Source organism: Teleopsis dalmanni, chromosome X (assembly GCF_002237135.1).
Source record: "Teleopsis dalmanni isolate 2A chromosome X, ASM223713v2, whole genome shotgun sequence".
In the NCBI taxonomy this organism is placed as follows: Eukaryota; Metazoa; Arthropoda; class Insecta; order Diptera; family Diopsidae; genus Teleopsis; species Teleopsis dalmanni.
Genome location: NC_051848.1, coordinates 69595576 through 69617270, shown reverse-complemented (window position 1 = coordinate 69617270; position 21695 = coordinate 69595576). Strand labels below are relative to the sequence as shown.

The window sequence follows — 21695 nt, the reverse complement described above, 5'->3', positions numbered from 1 at the left end:
AAAACTAAGGAAAATCTATTAGAAACAATATTCACTCTAATTTAATTAATTTGATGTATTTATTCTAAAATTTGAAGCGTTTCACTTTCATTTTTATTTACTAATTAGTCGCCCTTTGTCAGTAATTGAAAGAAAATTAGCAATTAAATACGGAATACTTATTTACTTTGTTCAAAAAACTAATTAAATATATATTTATATATATATAATAAATAATTCAATAAATTAGCAAAAGTATTTCAAAGAACTTGAACTTCAATCAAAATTTCTGCTATGTATCTAAGTTGTTCTATATGACATTCGTAGCTAAATTAAAATTACAAATTTGTTCTAATCACCAAACTATGTCTAAAATGTTGAAGTATTTATTTTCAATAAAAGGTATTTAGTTTTAAATATGATACATTTAACCTTCTACATTTTTTTAATTTGTTGTAAGTGAAGAGGAAATGATTTGACATTTTCATAAAAAATGTTTCGCTGCATTCCTTCTAAACTATACACATACACTATACTTCTATATGTACATATGTATTTTAAAACAAATATTATTCGTATAGAATTGGAGCACAGATAATTGATTTTAATATAATGAACATGTACATACATATATGGCAGTACTGTTGATAAATCCACATAATTATTGAAGAGTAGCATCCTTTACGCGATACATGTCAAAATTTCATCATATTCTATTAATAGGTTTAGAGGTTACAGTCGTTTTGGTGAGTGGCATGAACAATCGTTTGTTGATTAAAGATTTTGATAGAAAAAAATAATGATTAAGTCAAACATTATAACATCAGATAAGAGTTAAGCAGACTTAAACGCGGAAGACTTTCATAAACCAACTGTAGAATAATTGATTATATCTGATACTTGTAATCTCAAAAAATTATTTACAGGTAATTAAATACAAGAATTATTTACAAGACTACTGATGATGTGTATTTGGCAGTACTCGAAACAGCTATATAGTCAGCCAAAAATTTATTTACTTAAAATAATATAAAAAAGAATTTGTGTTGTTGTAGCTCACTACTGTTCGAAACTGCTCTATTATATAACAAATTTTTATTCTGATAAAATTTTGTTTTTGTTAAATAATACGATTTAAAAATTTGATTTAAAGTAAAATACAATAAACTGAAATCATATTTTTAACTTTGATTTCCTCGAACTACTACAAACATAAGTACGAGTATGGGAACGCTGTTCTTATGAAAGTGAAAGCTATTTTTTATTTTTTATATAATGATATTATAATTGTGACTGGAATTTAAAGGGCGATTGTGGTACTATTATAGACTTTACTTTACTTTTGCAACAGCTTTTGTTAAACCAATTGGTTGCAATTAATAATCTAATAAGTTCGGTTAAGTACACTGTGATTAGCTTAATCAATTTTTCAAATTTTTATACAAATTAGCTTATTGTCTAAAGGTAGTCAGATAGTCACATAATTAATTTTTAATATTATCTTTCATGCCCTTATGTTAATTATCTCCGCAGAAGTCTCTTGATGGCTTCTCGTGATTCTTTATACGTCTATCAAATAATCATCTGTAAAGACTTAAGTAAGTCTATATTTATCCTTGTTAAACTTAAGTGAGAGTTTATTTCTTTATAGCATATTTTTGCACATAGCTACTTTAGTATCTTGCGATTTATTCAATCATTAAAATAATAATAAAAAAACCTAATTATGAAAAAACATAAATTTTATTTTAAAATAAAATAATATATAAAACATTTTTTTATTTAAATTATATATTTTTAAGTATTTTTTTTTATTTTCAATGTATTGTCTTCAATTTTTTTAAAATTATTTTTTTAAAAATTTTTTCTTTAATTTTCTTTCTAACAAATGAACTTGTATTTATCATATTTATTATTTAAATTATATGATAAAACTTATTTAAATGTTTGTTTGTAATAATTCCATTATATGTACGTACTTCGGAATGTTTGTGTTTTTCTTTTATTCTATATTTATTAATCAAATTTTACTTTCATTATTATAATTTATTCTATTTAAACAATTATTCATTTATTATTATAAGATATTAAACCATTAGTCAGACCTAAAGTATAAAATTTGGTTTTATTTGGATTTATAGATAATTATAGTTTATTTATTTAAACAAAAAAAAATTTTATTTCCTTATTTTTAAACAATTTTGTTCGAGTGCATGTCCACTGTGTGTACACTTAAAATATCTTTCAGATATTTTTGCAATGATTCAGATACTTCTAAAATTTAAGTACTTTTGGTAATTTCTACCAGTCATCTCAATTTTTTTTCTACCTATTGATGGTCTTTTATAAAAATGTTTGTGCTTTCGAATGTATAAATTACAAATAAATTCAAATTGTCTGATAAATAAACTTTATAAATTTGTTTTTGAGTTTTTTTAATGCAAAGTTAATAACTTGAATTTCCAAACAAAAACTTCCCAATAATAGAAACGTGCAAAAAATACAAAAATTGACACTTCAGACACTAAACATCTCAATTGAAGCTTGAAGACGAATTTCAAAACAAAATTTACAAATATGTTCATTACCCCATTGAGTGATTTATTCAAAAAAATTAATACTCAATATATTGAGTAAATGATTAAGAAATTTTAAAAATATATAAACAATTCAAAAATTGAATAAAACAAACAGGAAATAAAAAGATATAATCATTGTACTTTTGTATTATAGGAGCATAATTTCAACGAATTTTTTTTTTTGCTTGTGAAGTTATACTAATAAGCTTATCAAAATATCGTTTGAAGTTTCGATATGTAAATAAAGAAGAACTTATATTTTATAGCACTTCCAACAATAGCTGCTAATAGTTTTTTGAGTTTCTCAGAAAAGAGTTATTCTTAGGAACTTAAGTTCTCCCTCTCTGCGCTGGTTACTTACAGAGTAGAAAGAAATTTAATAATTATTTCCGCCACCTCAGCAGTCAGGCCAAGGGCTACATAACTAATCTATTCCAAATGTAGAACCTCTGACTTATTACACAAGAACAAATCAGAGATAACTAGGTTAATATCTGTCTTTCTGTCTGTCAGGGCACTGGACCATAGGACGGCATGGAGCTAGACTTGACCTAGCCTGTGACAGCTCCTGTAAAGCGTGTCTATCAGCTATTGAGGAAAGGACACCAGAATACCTGCTGTGTCTATGTCCAGACTTGGCTAGAACTAGGCTTAAGTTTCCGTTTATATATATAAAAAAATATTAATCACTATTATGAATATCACCTATCAACGTATTTATGCGAGCTCTTCTTGATCCAAATTATATCTTTTAGAGTAATACTGGATTCACATGAGAGTTTTATTTGTAATTTTAGCTGTCATGTTTGTTATTTTAGCTGTCAATTGTTGTTGTTATTTTCAATGCAAAATGATTATTTTTTGACAGCTAAAATTAAAAACAAAACGCTCGTGTGAATCCAGTATAAAGAAACCTCATGTCATATTAATGTAACACGTTTATATTCCAAGGAAATTACAATTTTTTCATATATGAAAATAGCATTATATTTATCGTCAATGAAGAATGCTGCAGAAATATAAATAATAATTAGAACAGTGTTTCTGAACCTATAACGTACTACGAACCGGAAAAATATTCATTGTGTATTGAAAATAGTGGTTTCAATATTGTAAATGATATTCAAATAATATCGGAAAAGATGGTTCGACGATTGAGAAACACTAAATTAGATCATTTCGACTTGGATGATAAATAATGTTAATAGCAGAGTGTATCATCCCTTCCACGTCATGATACAAAATTAAATTAATTATAAATCATTATTCGCGTTATTAGTGAAATTAATGCAAATTACTGTTTCATAATAGCTACAAATTTTTATAAAATTTTTGGAAAAATCTAGAACTGCTTATAATATTTACGTGATATTATATATATATAAGACTATCTGGAATCAGTAAATAAAGCAAAAAAAATCACAATTATGTATAAATTTTGCTTTAATTTTTTATTAAAACTTTGAAGCACATTTTATAGTTCTGACTAAAAATAAATTTGGGGTTATTTGAATCGTCGTCCATCACGTCATTATAAATACCGGTAACAATTTCTAAGGATTAATAAAATTTTGGTTTATAGTTTTTTTTATTTTGCTTCAATTTCTTAATAAAGATTTGAAGCACTTTTTATAGTTCAAGCTAAAGATAAAGATGGGGTTCTTTGAAACGTCGTCCATCACGTCATTATAAATACCGGTAACAATTTCTAAGGATGCATAAAATAATGTTCTTAGTAAACTATTAACATTTTAATGCAAAAAAAAAAAATAATAATGGGTTTGTTGTATTTACCCCTTTTCGATGATCGAACATCACGTTTTCACATTTTTATCTCGTTTTTGGGCAGATTATCTTTAAAAATTACCACGTACCTGGTTTATGTTACCTGGTTTACATTTACAGTCTTAACCGCTCTATTACTTTGTAAAAGTATCTAAGCCGAGTAAGTAAGTGACTCGTTTATTTGGTGGATTACAGTTGTCATTTCCCCATTAGCGGTTGAATTCATTCACATTCGATCGGTGACTGACAAGAACAGAATAAACAAAATACAAAATACAATAAACAATTTACGACGTGTGTGGTTTGCTTGTCACTTTGGCGCACGTTGCCAAAATTTAAATAAGTTGCGCGGCTGCGCCACACTGGCGTGTGTCAAGCATAAATTAAATTTATTTTTATCCCCAAAAAACTGCACATACAAACAGAAACAAACAACCCAATAAAGACGAGCTACCAAAAGCAAAACAAATATATCTTTTTTCAGCTTTAATTGTCGAAATCACCATACAATCAATGACAACAAATTGATTTTGGTAAGGCGAAAAATTTTTAAAAATAGAATTCAGCCAAAACGCGTACCAATACTTAAAAAATAGTAATAAAAACGAAGTTAAGGGCAAGTAAAACTATTTAACAACTATTTAGATGTATAAATGCATGTACCCAACTCACTTCGTCATGACCACTGAAAGACCAAGTTTTTTTGAGTAAAAATTTTTGACAATTAAACTTGACGAAGGATGTGACTAAAAGGTTGACCTCAAAGAAGTTCAAGAAAATATTGTTTATGCGACATTCAATTATTTTTAAATAAAATCATACTCAGTAGCTAGAAATACATTTATAATTTCTAACCAATCAAAGACGACACAACAATGACAGAGTTGCCACATTCTAAAAATATTTACTTGGAAAACCTGTGATACTATGTTCAGACAGCCAAATTTCATTAATTTCGTAAAAATGAAATTTAGTTAATTTCGAAAGTGTTCATACTGTCCCTGTTATAGCTATTAGTAGTAGTAGTAGTAGTATTCTTTTTATTAAATATAGGTTATATTTACATTTACAAAATTAACATTTTCAATAATTTATAATATATAAAACATATTATAAACATAAAACATATTATAAATAATTATAAGAAAAATAATAAGAAAAACCTAACTTCATTTACATAGTATCTAATTTATCCTTATACGATTATGGCATTCGCCGTCAATCGGGGTTATAGCTATTATAAGTAACTTAATAACTCTGAAAGAATAACTCTTTTATTTTACTCATTCTCTTTAAAAGCTATATATAAATATTATATAGTTTAAAGAATTGTGATAATTATAAAATAAAAAGGTTAGTCATAAATATACTCGTCTCGTGTAGTGACCTTACTAAATATTACAGCCCCAAATTAAGGAAATCATATGTTTTTGTATTTGGGAAATTTTAAAAGTTGATTATAATAACTTTAAAGGATGGTATTCAACTTTATTAGCTTAAGTGGATTTCAAGTATGTGTATTATTACTTTTCACTCTATTTTAAATTAATAACAGTTACAGTTTTTTCGCTTTATTCAAATTTCAAAATTTGCACAATTTTAAAAATATTTTCCCGGTTTTATTAAAGTCAACTATGACTGACATACATTTAAAACAAATCACTTTTTCGTTTTCCCAAATATATCTTTTCCCTAAAATTTATATAACGCACAGTTGTATTTGAAATGTCGCTTAATTCATCGAAATTAAGGCCATTTTCATTAAATTCGTTCGAAGCTTAAAACTGAATTTTGTATGGAAAAATCAACTTAATTTCGCTGAAATGAAGATGAAATTAAGATTTTTGTGAAATTAAGAACATAGCATAAAACATTTTTATTCCATCAAAAACGGACTGTGATACTACTTAATGCTAAATATGCTGGAAGCTGGAAGCTAGCAAAAGTAGAATTTAGTAAAATATTTAATAAACTTAATACATATCTTTAAAAGTTAAAATACGTACAAATGGCAGAAAAAACTATTTTGATTAATAGTTTATTTAAGTATTTAATTTTATTTTCTCAATGAAAACAGCTTTCTGTCAATGAAAACTATCAAGTAATGTAATTACTTTTCAAAATATATATGTGAACATATACTCTAGCGTTTTATATAAAATTATATAAGTCTTAATATTCTCTGTTTGTTCTGGATTAGCAGAAATATTTGTAGCACTTATACATAGAGTTACATAGAGCTAACAAAATTGTTTCAGACGATTCGATTATTGTAATTTAGACTCTTGTTGAAATGTGCTATATGTATATAAAATATATGCATTTGCCAGAATCAGACTTTCAATTAGTTTGTCCGATTATGTATGATCGTGATGAAATTTAAGAGAACGTTATCTAAGAATAAAAAAATTTTAGAACAAGAATTATTCAAATTAAATAAATATTTAACAAGTACGTTGAATCAAGCGTGGGACAAACTAGTAGAATTGAATCCAGATAAAGAATTTCTTGAATTAGCTAAAGATTACATAAGACATAATAGATTGCCAAAAATAGACGAATTAGAATATATAAAAGAACAGATAGAGAAAGTTGAAGGAATAAAAACAGCAAAATTACAAAGTACATTAGAAGAACTAACGGATGCTAAGTGTGGCCTGGAGTATAAATGCAAACAGCTAGTCCTACAGACAAAAGAATTGACTGTTTTACTTCAAGACGCAGAAAATCAGACGTTAAGCTTGGAAAAAGCCCTTCGAAGAGAAGGAAAGTCAGATAAAGACTTTCGTCTCCCTAGTAAGTACTTTCAATTTACGAATAAATTAAAAAAGTTGTCCAAAATACCGACAGTTTGTCTGCAAGGCTAATTGAAGAAGGCCGTGAAATTTTAATTGAAGATTTGGGTATACCGAAGATCTGTGCACACTTCTCGCCATATACTTTAACATTTGACCAAAAAGACTGTACAAAGCAACATTGCGAAGATATATAAAACTTGGCTAGACGGAAGATCTGTGCATGCTTCGTACCATATAATTTGATGTTTGACCAAAAACACTGTCCCGAAATGTCCCGTCAAGCATATCAGCCATTATAACTTGTACTGGTATTGTTGTGTTCTATATGAGCTAAAATCGAAGACACTAAAAGTGCCAAGAGAAAAGAGATTAAGGTGTCCAAAGAAAAAAATTAAGATTGGTTTCTTCAATGCTAAAAGAATTTTTCACTGTTAATTTATCACAAAAACTTAAACGCTGAATATAGACACCATGAAGAAAAATTGTTAAGGGAAGTGTATTCTTTACGAAAAAGGGCTCCAAGTTCATTGAACAGCCACTTTATACACTTGACGGCACGTATACGATTTTAAGGTGTTTTCCAAATGAAATTGACACTTAAAGAAAATTATCTCGATACTACTCCATTCATTCAAAAGAATTCAACTAATATTTTAAAGATTCTGGTCAATGGATATAAAAAGTGTTATGAAAAATTCTCAGAACGTTTCTAGTTTAGCAGAACAACGTAGTGCGCGTTTTATGCCGAGCGTGTTTGAATACCAAATTTTTTTACGATAAACATCAAATTTACATGGCGATACATTTGTTACTAATTTATAATAAAATTAAAACATTGATTTGAATTAATTTGATATGAATAAAATTATATTTCCATTATAATATATCTTGATCTTATAATAATAATTTTGTTTTAATTTATTTAAATGAATTTTGTTCGAAATGATCTATTTTGAGTGTAATGAAGCCTACAGGGTCTACTATTTAATTTATAATTAAACCTCTTGTAATTAATTATATTAAATATGTCAATAATAAAAATTACTGAGATGAAGGTAAATTCTGTGATATATAAATTAAAGCACATCAAATATTCATACTTGCTAATATCACAAATTCCTCTATACTGAAATGGAAGGATAGACCTGTCATCCTGCTTTCCTAAAGATCATCCTAATAAATTCAACTTAGGCGACGTGATATCTGGTAAATAAGCACTGGCTACTTATTCAGAGGCCCCATCAAATAGTTTACAAATTATTATATAATTCATTATAGTATATAAAAAATAATTTAATAATAATAATTATAAAATAATTTATAATGCAATGTTATTAATCTTCAAGATTTTAAAACTTATTCTTCAATAAAGACATATTGTTAAATAAAAAAAAAAAATATTCAAACGAGTCCATATGTATGTATGCAACAAATCAGTAATATATTTTATGAACTAACATAGTTTATTATATTTATTTAGTACAAATTATAATAAACTTGTTTGATTAGAAAATGGATAAATAGTATTTTACTTCACAGCTTACAATACTCAAAGTATTGTCAAATAACTATCATCAGTAGTGCTTGACATTGTCTTTTTATTTAATTATTTAGACCAAAATTAATTAATTATTAATTTAATTATTTAGACACGTATTAGACACTTGAACCAATACCGTACTTGCCTTGTGTTATTCAACCTTAGAGGTGTGTCATTTTGTTATTGCTCTTTCACCAACAAATTTACTTAGCTTTATATATATATTGGAATCATTATATACTTATATATAAATGCATTTAAATATAACTATTGTTGTTGTTAGAATTCAGTACTATTTCTTAAAAGTATTTTATTATTTATTACCTATCTTCTGTGTTTTATAATGGGTAATAGATAGTTCCCAACTTTCTAGTTATATTTAGTTAATATTTTTATATAAAAAATATTAAAATTCTTATATTTAACTAGAGGTTTATACATATATGACCGATATATAAATAAAAATATAGATATAAGTAATATAAATACATTTTTTTAAATTTACTTTTTTATAATGGTTTTTTTTATTTTTTAATCCGGTTATAGATCACTTTTTGTTAAATAATTCAGCGTTTAATATTTTTTATTATATTCTTAAGGAGAGTCGAAATATAGAATATTATGTTATAAAAATATTAAACGTTGAATTATTTAACAAGAAGTGACATATAGTCGGATTGAAAAATATATAAAAACCATTATAAATATATTTTGTAATATAATGTCATATAATGGTTTATGGGTTAGGTTAAGGCCTTTCTGAACTGCGACCAGCTTGATCTATTGTACATCTCTTTATATTTAGGCATTTAGTAACTCAGGAATCGAACCATAAATTTTCTTTATATTTAAATACTACGATTTATAAGATATAAGATATATTTATAAGATAAAATTTATAAAATATTTTCATTATTATTTTTTCTTACCTTGAAAACGTGTTTTTTTTTATTTGTAAATACTTTTGTGTAACTTATATTAATTATCGTATTATCAATCACTCATATCAATATATATTTACCATAATTATATATAATTAAAACAATATACAATTAAATAAATAAAGTAGTTATAATTGATGTTTAAAACTGAAATCTAGTAGCTTAATTCGCGCTATTTGATAGAATATTGTAAATGAACTCGTAATCCACTCAGTGTTCCAGTCTATTCGAACCAAATAATTACAACGTCTGTTAGAAATTACTCCTGACAATAATTTTAATTATTAATAGAAATTAAGTAATATATCAAGAAGATCAAAGAAAAAATAAACTAATAAAATTTTCACGTGACCACAATTGATTCGAAGTTTTGCAAGGGTTTCAAGGAAAGCGCCAATTAAAGTTCTAAACGTCGACTAGCTTGTAATTTTATTTTCAATTATCGCTTATTTGTTTATAATTTTAGTGTGTTTTTTGCATATATCAAAATTTTTTTTAGAAATATCAATTAATAAACGTGTTGGAATTATAAAAATATTTTAGGAATAAACAAATAAAAAATTCTTTAATATGATTTTTATGCGTGTTAAGCGCTGGCATACAAAATACAAAATTAAAATTATTTTTGTATGAGCTAAAAAGCATTGTTTGTTGTTAGCATTAGCGTTGCCAGTACTTACTTATGAATACATTATAAACACATATATACAATTATTTTTTCTTTTTTCTATTTTTTTTTCTGTTTTTTTTGGATTTTATATCTAATATCTTCCTTGTGAGGTTGTTCTGCGATTGTCACAAGTTTTGCGGTTTGAGCGATGGACAGTTTAATGTTGTGCGCGTTGGCAGACGGTTGATAAAAGTCCTGTGCGTCTTCTAATTTTACTTAATATATAGAGGAAAAATATTTGATCAAAAGTATTTTTCAATTAAAAAAAATTATTAATATAATTAAGTTATTTATATATTAATTAGTTTTTTAATTTAAAAAAAAAAAATTGTGTATAAAAATGACCGTACGTCGTCGTTTGCGTCGTAATTCTTTAAAGGATTTTCTTGCCTATGGTGCCAAGAAATTCGAATCTTTTTATCCGCGCCGTTTTTCGGTTGATTTAAAAAAATCAGCCGAGCGTTTTCCCTGGTCAACGCAGAAATTTGATAAAAGTATGTAAATATATCAATACAAAATTATGAGACTTTTCTTTTTTGTGAAAAAATTACTCTTAAAGATGTGCTCCAGAATAAATATAATAAATTATAAAGAAAATATATAAATTATATATGAAATTTATAAATTTATATAAAATTTAATAAAATTTATTAATCTATTAAAATAATTATTTCATAAAAAAACTAAGCTTAAAGTTGTGTTTCTTAACAAATAATATAAAATATATTATTTATATATAATATAATAAAGTGGTTTTTCGAAAAGTGATGAACTACAACAACAAAAATTATTTTTATATTATTTTATGTAATTGTATTTTTGGCTGAACACACATCTGTTTTGAGTACTGCCAAATACCCATCATCAATGGTCTTGAAAATAATTCTTGCATTTAATTATTCGTGTATAATTTTTTGAGTTTGCAAGCACCAGTAATCGAACTCGTACCCTGTCAAATTTGAAGCTCAGAGTCATACGTAATATATAAAATAATAAAATTTATTTGAATAACGTTTTCTTAAAAGAAAATTTTCAAAGATAATTTTTATAACATATATTACAAAATATATATAAAACATATAAATTTATATATAATATAAAATGTATTAATTTATTTGGGAAACGATTTCTTAAAAAAATGTTTAAAGATGTTTTTAAAAGAGGTTTTTCAAAAAGTAGTGAACTACAACAACAAAAATTTTTTTTATATTATTTTAATTAATAAAATTTTTGGATGACCATACAGCTGTTTAGAGTATTGCCAAATACCCATCATCAGTGGTCTTGGATATAGTTCTATTATAATAATTTCTTTTATAATTTTTTTTTAATTAATAATATTAAATATATATAAAAGATATAAAATATAATAATAATAAATATATATATTAATAAAATATATAATATGTATAAAATATATAAATTTATATATAATATAATAAAATTTATTATTTTATTGATTTTGTTATTTATCTGAATAATAATTTAAAAAAAAAATATTTAAAGATATTTTTTATAATGAATAATAAAAAATGAATGGAATGCAGAAGATAGTAGTGTAAAAAATGTTCAGTAAACTGATAAAAAAATTTTTTTCTAAATATATAAATATATAAAAACAAAATATCTTTAAGAAGTTAACAATTAAAACTCACAAATATGTTTTTTTTTTTTGAAAACATTCTTATTCACCGTTATTTCGATTGTATCGTATAGTCATCTTTACGTTAATTTAAACTTAAAATATTTTAAATATGTGTAAACAATATTTTTTAAGGAAATATTTTAAAGTATAAATTTCATTCTAATCATCTCAACAATATATTATATATTGAAGTTTTCACCGCAAACGTTCTCTATTAAACGTTTTCTCCAACCTTATTAAGTGCATTAGTAGTTAGTATTTGCATAATATTTGAGATGAAATTAACACTTGCATTATATTTTCGTGCGGTAAATAAAGATTATATAATAATCCAGTGAAATAATGGAAATAATGACAGAACTCACCCCTCGGCATCATATACATTTTTAATTTATCTAATACGTTGATATCATTTTTCAATTCATTAAAGAAAAATAGTTAGTTTTTTTATTATGTAAAAATTTTTATATCAATTTACAAATAATATATTTATTAATAATATTATTAAAATAACCAATATATAAATTATATATTAAATATAACTAAACTTGTAATTTTTTCACTTTATTCAGTGTAATAGTCGTCTATTATTTAAAATAATAAAATTATTCAAGATACATTTGTAAAATTTTTCAAAATCTTTTACTGTTATTTTCGTAGATATACGTATATATTATATAAGTAATCGCATAAATGCAGTTCAACTATTTTAATGCAATTTGTGGAATTAATCTTCACTCAATTATTCTTTCTCACATCCTTCCTTGTGGAATAAAAGACGTGTCTTGCATCTACAATAACAATGCAATATGTTTTATTGGTTGCAGTCATAAGACATTCAAACTGAACAATCTTGTCAGATGCATCAAATATGAACTCCTTCAAACTGTTTCCTATTTCTAATCTAATCATGTCCATATTTTTTGTTGTTTCAAAATGTAAAATTTAAAAAGATTTATTTTTTGTGGGTTACCACTCTTTCCGAAACTAAAAATATACGTTATGTAATACAAATGTACTTGTGGCTAAGTCCTGAGACTAACTATCAGATAACGCAATACAAATTTATCAAAATTTGGTAACATTTCGACCATTACTCATTCCATAAGAGCTATTTGAATTAAGCTATCTTCGCTAACCCACTCTTGTCAAAATTTTTCGTAATTTAAAAGAAAAGGAATTCCATGTGTTGATGATAAAACATTGTTTTTAATGGAAAAAAGATACAGTCTAAGGTTAGAAGAGGCTTGAAAGATACGATTATAATTTTTCTCCAATAGAAATTAATTACTTGTTGGTAGTTTGGTAACTTATAATAATTAATTGCAATTTCTACAAGCTGTGGTTTATATGTTTGTTTTTATTAAAAATGCAGGACAAATCCTTGAGTAGCTACCTACTGAGAAATCGAAGACAAGTAACAAAAAAACATATATTCAAGTTTTATTTTCAATTTATTTGAAATTCTCAGCTAAAGTAGTTTATTCCTTTGTTTTCATATTAATTTATTCTCTTTTAATTTTTATTTTAAAATCTTGTAATATGCATATATAATAGGTAGGTATATACTCTATGGAGGCTCTATGCTCCACTGGGAGATGAAGATGACAGAAAAAGAAGAATATAATGTTAAATAGTAATTCAATTAATAATTTATTTCTAAATTATGCTAATATCTTAACTTGTAAATATTCAATTTTACTACAAGATATCTAAAACAATGAACATTAAATGATTCCTATGATTAATTTCACAATAATCCGCTAAAACTTTCCAAGCAATAATTTAAACTTGTTAAGCTTATTAAATTGAGATTCTAGATACTTGTCAGAAACAAACATCGATATTCCAGATATGAACTACGTTGCCTGCCTACCTTAACATTTAAGTGAGTGACCACATATTTGTTTACTTAACATTTTCGCAATAAAATTCAAATTAAACGACTCAATTAATTACTGTAATTAATATTAATATTTCTATGCATTGCATTTACTTCTGGAAAGATTTTACAATCTGTTGTGAAAACAAACAAAAGCATTAATTTTACTGATTTAAAATAGATATAAAAAATTTATGGTCAACTACATTGTAGTTCTACGTGAATTCGATCGACTTACATATGACGTGCATGCAAAAAATTAAAAAAAATTTATTATTTTATTTACATTAAAAAATTAATTCCAGCAACTTAAAACCAATTTCAATTTGATTTTTTTTTTATTAAAAATTATATGCTTAATTGGCTGTTGTAAAACGGGTATGTGTAACTTGCGGAAGACCGATTGGAATTGTATCTTCCAATTATATAATAACTTACCGTGAATAAATTCGTCCTTCGCTATTCTGTTAAAGGTATTAAATGATTCATGGTAACGCTATATTCAATTCAACAATGGTTCAACAGTGGTTGGGTTGCGTCAGTTTATTAAAAATGCCTTTCCCTTTTTAAACCTGACTTAATAAATTAGCAAAAGATCTCAGATCAAAACTACTTTTTCATTGTGATTGGTTTTGCATACAAACTAGCAATAATTGGATGAAACAAAATACTTAAGTCACAAACCTGTACCCAACACATCATCAAGAATTGCCAAGAATGACAACATAATGTCCAGCAGTTCTAGGAGTTGCACTAATAAACAAATTGGAAAAACCCCGCATGCATTGAGATTGACGTTCCTCTATCTGCAAAACCTTCTCTTCTCAAATCTGCAAGGAAACAAGTTTGAAATTGAAATATATAAATAAATTTTTGTCTGTATTCTATATACTAAGTATAATATTGCATTATTTTAAGGACTAAAAATGTGTCTGACAATCTGTGTAATGCGAACACTGTAGCCGATAAACTGGTTTGTTGTTAACAGAATAAAAATTCTACTTCTTATTTGAGAAGGGCAATTTATTTTTCTTTGTTCTTCTCACTAATTTGATATGGTTTTTGACGTTGATCAAATAAAAACTTCACAACAGAAAGCAAAAGTTTATTTCATACTCAATCACTACTGTCAGCATTTTTTTAACATATTAATTGTATTTTACAAGAATACAAAGACTATAATGGTTGGGATACTTAATCAGAATTGTTTTTAAAAGAAAATGGCAGAAGACGCATGAATGTGCAATCCTGGAAGTACAAAAACGGTCAAGAAAGATTAAAGAAAACCTAAATGGAGGGATATTGATTATTCAGTCTTGATTCAGCACTGATCAAATCGTACTCCTACAAAAACATTCTTAAATTCTGAAAGTGCAATTTAAGATTGATAACAGGTTTCGTGACGGGACATTATGGTCTGAAATACCAACTACATGAACTACGATTATCTGGTAATGCGGAATGCAGACTATGCCTCGAAGATGAGGAAACAACTATGCATATTCTCTGTGACTGTCTAGCTTTAACAACGCACAGAAGAAATTTATTTCATATGGAATTTCTGTCAGCAGAGAACAGGTTAAGAGCTCTTCTCTAGATTTAGTTCTGGACTTTGTTCATAACTCTTTAAAGTGTTTAGTGAAATTGGGACAATATGACTCTTCTGCCTGTAGTGCCGGCTGTTGGGCGTTTTCACATCAATAATTACAATGTAATTTTTGGTATATGGCAATTGATCAGCAAATTATCTACCTTAGATAAGAGACTTTTATTTACTTGATTCTTCTCTATTAGACGGTAGGAAAACTACAAGTTTACTCCAAAATAGAATTTTAAAACGAATCCAAAGACGGTCATTTACATCAAATTAATTTATAAACAAAAATCTCATGAATAAATATTTTAAATAAAAGAAAGCCATATTTATATCTCATATTTTTTTGCTTTTAATTCAAGTTAAAAATATATCTCCAATTTGATTACTCTTTATTTATTAGATCGTTTGCATGTAATTCAATCTCTAGTTCATTTATCGCAAAACATATTCGAAATATTCTTAAACTTGATTCTGAAAATTAAGATTGGCAGTGATTATTTGCACATGAACTCACTTATTTTATGTGATATGTGTATATACACAAATATCTTTACATGTACATAAATACTTGTAAAAATATTTATTTATTTATTGATATTTTAATTGCTTTGAAATTTAATCGCAGATTACACTTAGCTGCTCCGACCAGTTTTTATTAACACTGGGGTATGCACCAGTGCATACAGCTCACGTGCTGCATTAATAGGCTTGTCAGTCAGTCATTTGGCGCATGTGCAACACCAGATTTTATTTTTACATGCAGTTAATGTAGATTTTATTAAACCTTTAAGTTTTTGTAGATTTGTGAGTTTCTTTCTCCAAAAGCCAAAGCACTATCTAGAAATCCAGAATATGACTGTATATACTAGAATGTCTTCAATAGTTTTTGCACTTGAAAACTGGATTCAAATGAAGTCATTTATATGCATGAACATACAAAAATCTTGCAATAAAAAAATTTATATATAATTTTTACACCAAAAACAAACAAATTTAAATGTTCTTAATTGTTTATGTTCCATATAAGAACTATTTACACAGTACGTCCACAATGAATCATACAAAATGTGTACTTTTTTAAAGAAAAATATGACACAAAGACATATTTATATGGCATATTTTGAAAATCAATGACGCCGACATTATTAGATACAATGATGTATCTTTTACAAATTATTTAATTCATAGATATAAGTATAGGCGCAGATATTTGTATAATAAATTATATGATCAATAAATTTGTATATTACTCAATTTGAAAAGTAAATGTTACATGTTATTTCAAAATATTTAATTAATAATTAGCACCTTTAAAAATCGGTTAAATCGATTTTTTTTATATACAAAAATATATCTTGAAGATATGAATGAAATATTTTCAGGTGTCAACACAAATCTGTAACGCCAACGTACTCTAACCCGTTTCGTTTATTTGAAAAAGTTTTTGAAAAATATAAAAATTGTAAGACAGTTTATACAGGTATGTAAAATTATTAAAAACATTGAATTTTAGTTTAATATTTAAATCTAAAATAGCAGAGGGTAATAAATGCATTTAATAACATAAAAAAAATCAAATCAAACATTTAAGCAACATTTTTCACTACACAATATTTCAATATAGTTAAGCTTATTGTGTATTAAGTTGGTCTACAACTAGGTATCTAATTGATAAATGGATCTCAACCAAGAGAGGTCGCTACTGGCGCGACAATCAAGGTAACCCTCAGGCTAAACAGATGGTTCACCCATACAGTTATGACAAGGCATCCCTCCTTAGCAGATCAGTCTTGAGATTGCTGGTGGGATATTTAACGGGTCACCATGGACTGCGTTATCACCTTAATAAAATAGGTCTGTCCGAAGAGATGGAGTGTCGACTCTGCTTAGAAGCAGACGAGACTACCAGTCACATTCTCTGTGACTGCTCAACCTTGATCTGGGCAAGGAGGAGGTCACTGGGAGGACAGCTGCTCTCTCCTTCTGACATTAGAAGGTCCTCAAAGGACGACATTCTGGTTTTCATTCGAAAGGCGGAATGTCTGCTATTCGGTTAGGGTCAATTGCAGCACAAAAGATCAATCTGGTCGCAGTGCTCTGCTTCGTTGGGGGCTAGTACCCCGTATATTTCTATTCTATTCTATATCAATATAGTTATTAAGATATGGAACTGTAAAATTTGACATTTTTACATGAAAGCCACTAAAAACATGTGGAAACGCCAGGTGGCGTTTTACAATAATAAAATATTTTAAATTCATTTTAAATGTTCAATATCAACACTACTATTGTAAACTATAGATCCATATAGTTCTATGAATGATCTAGCTCTAGATTTATAAATCTTCATCCATTTATACATTCACTTTCAAACACTTTCTACACTGCATCAATACTCTGTTTTTATTTTTGAGTACTGACTTTGGTCTTTAAAATATCTGTACGCGCTACCGAGCAGTAGAATGGGATTGCATCTCAGAATTTTGTTTTCTTTTTTTTTGTTGGTGGATATTAAACTGAAATTAAATATCAAAAATCTTTTAGTTTATTCTTCTCAATAAGTAAGGCCGTTTAGTTTTATTTTTTATGTTTGTGAAACTTATGCCGAAGATACTGGTAAGTTCAATGAACTTAATATTTAAAGTGTACACTTAAACATTTTAATTCAAAACAATAGCACAATCGTAATTTTCTGGAAAAGGATAACGGATTTTAGTGAACTCTACATTTCAACAATTTTTCCTATTACGTTGTATTCCAATATAGCTAACTTCTCGAGACATTGATATTTAAAGTGGTAAACTTTAAACATTGCTCACATTAATAAAAAACTACATATATTATCTATCGCTAATTGTATAAATAATTGGATCCATAGTTCACAATACTAGCGTTGATATAGAACATTTACAATAAATTTAAATTATTTTCTTACCGTCCAATAGTTTTTCACTACATTCAAAAAATTTCAACTTAGTATTAAAACTTTGCGCTGTCGTGTATATCGGTAAATATTTCTTTTTAATTTTTTTTATTGTACAATAATTAAACATTATTTTTTAATAAAAGTTATGAAAAAATCAATGTCTTGAAAAAGTCTAAAATACTCAATTGCTGCAATGGAGCATAAATGTGCTATATGTAGGCACTAAATATATCTGACGAATTTTGAGTTAAAAATACAAATGACACGACTAACTTAGAATCGAGTTGAAAGTTAATATTGCATTTACAGAATATTTTGTTCAGTAACTAATGGGTTAACTAGTGGTTGATGTTTAATATTAAATTTGCGAATCAAGTAAATAAATTAACTAAATTGCAAATAATATTTTTTATATGAAGGAATGCATATGTTGCATGCAAATATATATAACCGAATATTTATTAAATTTTCTAAAAAACTTCTTTATACTGGATTTTTATCAGTATAAAGAATTTGCGAATCAAGTAAATAAATTAACTAAATTGCAAATAATATTTTTTATATGAAGGAATGCATATGTTGCATGCAAATATATATAACCGAATATTTATTAAATTTTCTAAAAAACTTCTTTATACTGGATTTTTATCAATAAAGTGAAGAATCAGTATGTTATTCCTTGTTTGAAGAAATACAAAAAAACTTTCAGTAGTATTATTGTTCATATGATAATATATATAATATTAAATGAAAATGAACTATAACGATTACATCTATTCTGCTATTGGGGTACTTATAGTTGAGAATATCTCAGTTCAATAATAAACTTGGTTATAATATAGGCATATAAACCCTATTATCATAAAGAAGGCATTATTATAGAAACCTATCCTTTAGTCAGACTTAGTGGATGATTAAAATAGTTTTATTTCGTATTAAACTTATTTTATGAAATATTTATTTATTTTTATTTTAACACGTATGGAGCGAAAACTTGCAAAAATATTTTTATTCTTATAATATTATAAAATTTTATTTTAATATTATAATATATTAAATATTATAATATTTTTATTATTTATAATATTTTATTATATTTAATTTCATCATAAAAATAAAACACATGTCTTAAATTCAAATTCCAAACTCTTAAAAATAAAAGACTCTAAAATATATATTTTTTAGAGTTCTAAACCATAAAATAGCACAAAATTATTTTGCTTGGAACACTTGAATAAAGTTTTAAAACTTAATATATTTATGCTTTATCTTATTTAATATATATAATAAATATGAATATTTATTTATTTTCCAGGTGCCTTTTTGCTACTAGCCATTGGAGTTTTAGCTATATCCACAGCAGTTCTAGTAAAAATTTTCCAGCCTTATGATTTAATTTTTAAATGGGTAAGTAGCTTATTAAAAATTGAATAAGTAAAAAAATTTATTACGTATAGAAAGGGGAAAATAATTAAAAACTATAACTAAGATTTTTTTAATTAAATGTATTTTTTGCGAATAATTGTTTCGAATATCATCCAATATTTATCTTCGATGGTCTATAGAAATAATTGTTGATTAATAGTCCGTATATGGATTGCAAGAAATTAGAAACATATGGTACTCAAAACAGTTATAGCGTAACTAAAACATTTAAATGATCATAAATATTCCATGACTATCTATTTTCTTCTGTTTTTACTCGTAATAGTTACTTTGTCATATTTGACTTTAAATTAATTTTATATAAAGCAGAAATTTAGCAAAATATTTACTTCTTGATCTAGCACTAGCACTTGCTTTCAATAATCTGTTGTGTTTTTCTTCTTACTCTTTTTAGAAACTGATTATGTCGGAGAATGGTGAAATATTTAATTTATGGGCCAAGCCACCTGTAGATTTGTACTGTAAAATTTATCTTTTCAATGTAACGAACGCAGATGCGTTCCTGGCAGGGCGAGAAAAATTGAATGTACAACAAGTTGGCCCTTATGTATATAAGTAAGTTATGATTTTTTTATAAAACAAAAACAATATAAAGTATATTTATGACTAACTATTATCAATAAAATTTATTTTATATTTATAGAGAACTTATGACACACGAAAATATCACATTTAATGAAAATAATACAATGTCAACAATTCCACAACATCCACTTGTTTGGCAAGAACATCTCTCCGAGGGTAATAAGGAAGACGATCCAGTGGTTATGGTCAATATTGCAATGCTGGTAAGTCTCAGTTAATTGCTTCTCATATAATATATATATATAATATATGTATATATAATATTTATAATTTATTTGAATTCAGAGTATCTTGTACAATAATGGTTAAAGAAATTGTAATAAAAGCATATATAAATATATGTATATATTGCAATTTATATGTACACAGACATGTCAATAGAATTATTAACAATTACATTAAATTAAATAATAAGCATAGATTTGCATGAATCATGTATACCCGCGGCTTCTTAAATAATTTTGTGTTTCAACGCATTAAGTCTCAGATAAAAATAAATTTTTATGCAAATTTATTCATAAATTACTATAAATAATTACGTGTTGTAAAAATCCTAAATCAATAATTTATTACTTAATGGAAGTTTTCTGAGTAGTGCAAATATTTTAATAAAATTAAATAGGCATGAAAACAGACAGCAATTTTAACTACAACTCAATAGGAAAATTGTACCGTGACTTGCAAATCTTTGTTTATTTTTTCACTCTTACAAAATAGTGGTAGAATAAAAACCTAATATTATTTTTATTCGAATTCATCACTGAAATATTCAATTAAGAAATCTGTCAAGGTATTTTTATGAAATTATAATAATATGTACAATAATTTCTATAAAAATATTGCTGGACAGTGTCACAGCAGTTTTGTCGTTGACGTCCAGAAGTTTTTTTATTTAAATTCTTATGGAAAAAAGTTAAATTAATGTGTAGTTATTTAATGAATAATAATTTAAGCTAAAGTTATTTTTTCTATAAATAAAAATAGTAAAATTATTTTTCCTATAAATGAAAATAGAAAAATAAAAATAGAAATAAATTTTTCTTTTTTTTATAAATAGAACAATTTTTTCTTTTTATTTGTGCATAAATTGTGAATTTTTTATACATGTTATTTATTTTCACTCATATTTATAATGCAAAAGGTTTGTTATTTTTTAACTTTTTTTAATTACTATCAAGAACAAAATATTATTATGTCTTACAAAATATTTTTTGAAAAATATTCACCTATATAAGGGCTGTCCAAAGCGCTGCCCGCGGCTAATGTTTATACGGCCCGCAACATGTTTTTAATCTACAACATTTACGCAAATTTTCTATTTT

At 25.8% G+C, this 21695-nt stretch overlaps 1 protein-coding gene across 2 annotated transcripts in view; it reads left to right on the top strand.

Moving 5' to 3' along the window:
- LOC119688083 (scavenger receptor class B member 1) overlaps nucleotides 1-21695 on the top strand; it is a 77602-nt gene that overhangs the window by 20975 nt on the left and 34932 nt on the right. Inside the window, exons 1-4 of one of the 2 annotated variants that reach the window (XM_038102720.1) lie at nucleotides 10622-10786; nucleotides 19658-19749; nucleotides 20183-20343; nucleotides 20432-20576. In XM_038102720.1, coding sequence (XP_037958648.1) covers nucleotides 10633-10786; nucleotides 19658-19749; nucleotides 20183-20343; nucleotides 20432-20576 — 552 coding nt within the window. In that variant the 5' untranslated portion in view covers nucleotides 10622-10632. Of the gene's footprint in view, nucleotides 1-10621; nucleotides 10787-19657; nucleotides 19750-20182; nucleotides 20344-20431; nucleotides 20577-21695 lie in introns of those variants that run through there. The other variant, XM_038102719.1, reaches the window with a different exon arrangement.